General features: G+C 36.9%; 1 protein-coding gene across 1 annotated transcript in view; it reads right to left on the bottom strand.

The window, feature by feature from the left end:
• Positions 1-5,628, bottom strand: part of LOC107562235 (microspherule protein 1-like) — a 13,369-nt gene extending 7,741 nt beyond the window's left edge. Inside the window, exons 1-7 of the mRNA XM_016246842.1 lie at positions 5,277-5,628; positions 4,970-5,014; positions 4,658-4,820; positions 4,436-4,574; positions 3,144-3,308; positions 2,346-2,457; positions 1,064-1,163 (exon numbers count right to left, since the gene is read on the bottom strand). Of these exons, the coding sequence (XP_016102328.1) occupies positions 1,064-1,163; positions 2,346-2,457; positions 3,144-3,308; positions 4,436-4,574; positions 4,658-4,820; positions 4,970-4,979 (689 nt within the window). The 5' untranslated portion in view covers positions 4,980-5,014; positions 5,277-5,628. The remainder of the gene's footprint in view (positions 1-1,063; positions 1,164-2,345; positions 2,458-3,143; positions 3,309-4,435; positions 4,575-4,657; positions 4,821-4,969; positions 5,015-5,276) is intronic.
• Positions 5,629-6,382: the final 754 nt, after the last annotated feature.

The raw sequence follows: 6,382 nt of genomic DNA, 5'->3' as shown, positions 1-6,382 counted from the left end.
CCCCAGCGACTTAAGACTGGTTTTGTGCTCCAGGGTCACATATGCATGAAAACAAGCTCTCTCACAATAAACCATTTTCTAATGTGCATCTACACATAATGAGTGACATTTCGAACAGTGTGCTGCAGCATGACTAAAAATATTAAACTTGAATTCACTTTTAAAAGTTCATTTGTCGTTTAAAGTAACACATAGGTTACATTATAGCACAGAAGCTAAACTTAACAGAATTTACGTGTTTGCATTTAATTTGTTGTTGCATAAAAACCGATATAGGTAAATAAAATATATATATTTTAAAAAGTTCATTAGTCACACTGCAGGACAAAGTGCAATTTTTCAAAACGGAGATTTATACATCATCTGAAAGCTGAATAAATAAGCTTTCCGTTGATGTATGGTTTGTTAGGACAATATTTGGCCGAGATGCAAATATTTGAAAATCTGGAATCTGAGGGTGCAAAAAAAAAATCTAAATATTTAGAAAATTGCCTTTAAAGTTGCCCAAATGAAGTCCTATATTTATATATTTACGGTAGGAAATTTACAAAATATCTTCATGGAAACATGATCTTTACTTAATACCCTAATGATTTTTGGCATAAAAGAAAGATCGATCATTTTGACCCGTTCAATGTATTTTTGGCTATTGCTACAAATATACCCCAGCGACTTAAGACTGGTTTTGTGCTCCAGGGTCACATATATGCATGAAAACAAGCTCTCTCACAATAAACCATTTTCTAATGTGCATCTACACATAATGAGTGACATTTCGAACAGTGTGCTGCAGCATGACTAAAAATATTAAACTTGAATTCACTTTTAAAAGTTCATTTGTCGTTTACAGTAACACATAGGTTACATTATAGCACAGAAGCTAAACTTAACAGAATTTACGTGTTTGCATTTAATTTGTTGTTGCATAAAAACCGATATAGGTAAATAAAATATATATATTTTAAAAAGTTCATTAGTCACACTGCAGGACAAAGTCTTATTGTGAAGTATTATTTGTTAATGAACTCATACACACATGATGGTGTAGCTGCGGTTTACTTACTTGAGTTTGGCATCATCAACCACCTGCTCTGCATCAGAGAAGTTCAGCACTTGCTCTCCTTTAGGCAGAGGTTGCACTAGAAACACATCGGATGAGTAAACTAAAAAGCAAAAACTCCCTCATTTTTTACTAACCCTCATGTCATCCCAAACCCTTCCAGAGAAGAAAATCTGAGAAGCTTTGCATTTAAATAGGAATCCATTTAAAAGCATCAATACACATAGACTTACATTTCAGATATCAACTTCTCCTTCTCCTAGAATCCTACCATAATAAAACAAATTCACAAAACATGATTAAGAAAAAAACTGTAACTAAGAGTTTGAGGTTCATGGAATTCATTTTATTAGATTAAGGTATTCTAAGACTTGCTTAAAGGGGTCATATGATGCTGCTAAAAATTGTGTATTTGGTGTAATGAAATGTGTTTATGCGGTTTAAAGTAAAAAAAACACATTATTTTCCACATACCGTACATTATTGTTTCTCCTCTATACCCCGCCTTTTTGAAACGCGTCGATTTTTACAAAGCTCATCGGTAGCGTGCGCAGAGGCCCGGCTAGAGTGAGCGGAGGCCGGGCTAGAGTGAGCGGAGGCCGGGCTAGAGTGAGCGGAGGCCGGGCTAGAGTGAGCGGAGGCCGGGCTAGAGTGAGCGGAGGCCGGGCTAGAGTGAGCGGAGGCCGGGCTAGAGTGAGCGGAGGCCAGGCTAGAGTGAGCTGAGGCCGGACTAGAGTGAGCTGAGGCCGGACTAGAGTGAGCTGGGTTGGCGGGGTCGAGAACGGCGGTGCATCATATGACCCCTTTAAATAATTGCTCATGTGCAGACTGTAGGAGCATAATTGAAAATTATACATGATCAATTATTCAAGCGTTTGCCTTTTTAGAATTAGGTAGAACCGTTCAAGAGAGGTAACTAATTAAGAGGTAGATTATCGGCATCAAACTAATATTCTAGCTTCCAACACTACCTGACGTGTTGGTGGATACAGTCATAAAAAAAATAAATAAAAAAAATAAAAATAAAAAGCCAAATATCAGTTGATATATTGTCCCTGGTGTTCAATTGCCATGAACAGAATGAATGAATAGGTCAAGAGGTATAACTTTTATGACGCTATTAGGAAATGAACATGGCTGTTATCCTTGTGTTCTGGGGAAGCAATAAGTCTTTGGGGTTCGGAATGACATGAGGGTGATGGCAATTTTTTTTTTCATTTCACTTTTCTACCAGATTAAAACAGGAACTATAACTATATGAGAAGAATGATTTGGTCAGAAACTCACTTTGATATGACAGGGTCATACAGCAGAGCGTACCAGCGCTCCTGAATCTCCCGCAGCGTGAAGCGACAGCTGAATTTCACTCCCAGGTGAACGGATGTAAGATCTGTGGTCTGAACACAAATTACAGTTGAGGGAAAACGATGCATTACGAGCCGGAAAAACAACAAACAAAAAAAAACTACTTTTGAACAGAATGAAGATGTGTAAATTTTTCTTATTTCGCCTAAATATCATATTTTTTCATTTAGTACTGCCCTTCAGAAGCTACAGAAGATACTTACATGTTTCCCAGAAGACAAAATAAGTTAAATTTACCCTGATTTTCAAATTCAAAAAGTTTTCAACCTCCCCCTCCCCCCCTTCTTAATGCATGTTTTTTCCTTCTGAAGCATCAGTGAGTGTTTGAACTTTCTGTAATAGTTGCATATGAGTCCAAGGACAAACAAGGGACTCATGAACAACTATCACTAAACAAAAAAACACAACTGTGAATTATTCAGGTAACAACACAGTATTAAGAATCAAGTGTATGTAAACTTTTGAACGGGATCATTTTTATAAATTCAACTATTATTTTTTATTGTGGACTATATGGAAACATCTTATTCAGGTCAGTACTAAATAAACAATAACATGCATTTTGTATGATCCCTCTTATTTTGGTAAAATAATTAACGTTTTGCAGATTCTGCAAGGGGGATGTAAACTTTTGACCTCAACTGTACATCTACGTCAGTTCAACTCATCTCAGCAGAACGTCTCTAAACTATTAAGCTCCTAAAATCTGACAGCTGACCTGTAAAACGGCATTGATGAGCAGCAGGTCATCAGTGGGTTTCCAGCGGCCCAGGTCTTTGGTGATCTGTAACGGCTGCTTGTTTCTCTTCATTCGTTTGGTCATCGATGAAGGCGCCATCAGCATGCTAAGAGGAGGTGTAAGAGAGCTGCCAGACTTTAAACCCTACAGTTCAGAGACAAATTATGGAGTAGCAGATCAACTGAAAGGTAAAGAATGTTTCATGTCACACTTAAAATACAGATGTTACATATCAGTAAATCAAATCTACTAGCACCATGCATGTTTACTTTAAAAGACAGAAAAACAAACACAGAAAAACACCATCGTTGTATATAAAACATGTAATGACTGTATTGCACATACGCAAGTATAGAAAAGAAATGAAACGAAATATATACGAGCTAAAATGATTCTATTATATTAAAAGCGCAAGGTCTTATTTCAGCTATGCAGAAAATTTGTTGCTTAATATTTGCTGTTTAAAATTTGATTTTGCTTTTGAAAGAAGTCTCAAATGCTCATCGAGGCTGCATTTATTTGGTTGAAAATACAGTAAAAATAGTAGTATTTTGAAATATCATTACAATTTAGAACTGTTACCTATTTGAATATATTTTCAAATGCATTCCTGTGATGGCAAAACTGAATTTCCACACAGTCCTTCAGAAATCATTCTAATATGCTGATTTGAAGCTCAGCTTTTTAAATGATTTTTTATTATTTGTCCTGAATTATTAACAATGGTTCTCTTTATTTTCAATATTGAAAATGGTTAAAAATAACCATGCTATTTTTTTCAGGTTCCTTAAATGAAGAAAACTCTAAATGAACAGAATTGAACTGAAATACAAATCTTCTGCTGTGACATTATAAATGTCTTTACTGTCACTTTTAATGCTCCCTTGTGGAATTTTAAATGATAGTGTAAACTTTTAAATGATAGTGTATCAGAGCAAAAACTGTTTTCAACTGTTTCTTGAGGAGCAGCAAATCAGCATATTAAGAATGATTTCTGAAGGATCACGAGACACTGAAGACTGGAGAAATGATGCTGAAAATTCAGCTTTGATCACAGCAATAAATTACAAACGAAAACCTAAATCTCAAATATTTTAAACTATTGACAGGTAGGTATATTATAATTCTCCTCTCTCTCTCTCTCTCTCACACACACACACACATTTACAGTGGTCTATCATAGTGGTTCTTGGCCAGAAAATAATAGGCAAGATTCACCACAATCAAATAACCCAGAGATTTGTGAAATAAAATCCAATAACATTCATTACCTTCTTCTTGTCACTGGATGCAAGGTCATTCCCAGGGCATCTGATTGGCTCGATGACTGGCTGACCTTTGACCCGACTGGTAGATTTCGCAAGGCTGCTCTCAACCAGTTCATCATCAAACTTCTTTCTCTTTATTGATCTAAAATGTAATGAGTTGACACCTTTTAGACATACGTACATTACCACAGTGAACTGCTATGGTAACGGATGACTCCTCTTCACCTGGAGGAGCTTCTGCGTTTGGGAATCATCCCGGCTCCGCTGAAGGCCTGAGCGGCTGTCCTCTTTACAGCAGTGGACTCCTCGTCCTCGGATCGGCTCTGTGACACCAGAGGTCCAGCCGCCGCTTCTGCAGCCACGCCAGAGGGGATGCCTGTCTTCACATCTGCAGCACAACACAACACCTCATCAATCAGAACTCTAACCATTAGCTATTCCAAACACACTGTCCGTTCATCTACAGTGTAGATGAGTGAAAACTGCTACCAAACACTTTTTGAAATTAAAACTTCTGCTATTATAATGTTGTCTTACCTTTCTCCATGATCTCCTGATCAGCTGTTTAACACTGAGAAAACACTGGAGGCAGAAAGAGGAGCTAGTATGAACACAGACCTAAACAATAATAAACACTATTAATACATGTGCAGTGCAGATGCTACAGCGTTAAAACTAGTGCAATACTATACTCATATATCGGGTAATTCTACATTAGATGTATATTATTACGATTTAATTGCTTTATCAGCTCTAATAGCGACAATTACTGTCAACCGTGACACCACCGCAACATATTTAGGTTATACGTTAAAATCGAGAATTCAGGCGATGCAGGTTTTACCTTTAGAATGAGTATCTTTGCGCTCTGACTCTGATCAAATTCAAATATAACTTAATATTTTATTCCTTTATTTGATTAACAAAATAAAGCGATAAGGCTAAACCAGGATAAGCTAACTGGAGACTTCTGTGGAGTTTGAAGCGTTTCCGGGTTAGACGGGAAATGTCGTCGGAGCATAACAACGCGTGCCTGCAATTGTTGTGAAAGGGTAAATGTATGGTATTTTTAAATATCCTAAACTCTAGTGATGGGAGAAACCTAAGCTTTTCGAAACTAAATCAAATAAACCAATTGCTTCGCAAAACGATTTACGGTTTCGAAGCGCTCGAAACACCGCCTGCTGGTCAAAACTGTGTGAATGCAACGAAAACGCAGCCCAGATCTGTATAACCACCTTTTACAAACTAATTGCAAATGCATGTAATCAAATATAATTAAATATGAAGGTCTGTAAAATGTGTGTTCCTTTATTAATATAGAGTGCTTGTGTGTTTTAGACAGGGCGTGGCAAACTATGTAAATTAGAAGCATTCAATCTAATTCTCCTTTTTGCATTATAGCTACTATAAGTATTGCAATTCATTAAGTCAATTACACACTTTTGTTTCTGTGAATTGTGTGGACTTTCCATAGACTTCTATTACTTTTATACTGACCAAACAATATTTTCAATCCCCTAACCCTAAACCTACCCCTTACAGAAAATCTGTTTGCATTGTTACACTTTCAGATAAACATCATTTACTATCTTTTTCACAATGTCAAAAAGTTCAGGTTTTACTATCCTTGTGGGGACATTTGGTCCTTATACCAGGGGTGCCCAACCCTGAATAATATTCAGTAGAGAATCTACAGTATGTTCCTGGAGATCTACCTTCCTGCCGAGTTCACCTCCAACCCTGATCAAACACAACTGAACCAACTAATTAGGATCTGAAGGAGCACTTGATAATTACAGACAGGTGTGTTTGATCAGAACTGAACTCTGCAGGAAGGTAGATCTCCAGGAACATAGATTCTGAATATTATTAAATTGCCATTGTCATCAGGATGTGTCCCAAAAACCTTCAAACTGACTGTTATTAAGCCTCTCATAAAAAAAACAC

Source organism: Sinocyclocheilus grahami, unplaced genomic scaffold, assembly GCF_001515645.1.
Source record: "Sinocyclocheilus grahami isolate Dianchi unplaced genomic scaffold, SAMN03320097.WGS_v1.1 scaffold814.1, whole genome shotgun sequence".
NCBI classification, from domain to species: domain Eukaryota; kingdom Metazoa; phylum Chordata; class Actinopteri; order Cypriniformes; family Cyprinidae; genus Sinocyclocheilus; species Sinocyclocheilus grahami.
Note: the sequence above shows the minus strand (reverse complement) of the source record. Positions and strands in the feature narration are given on the sequence as shown.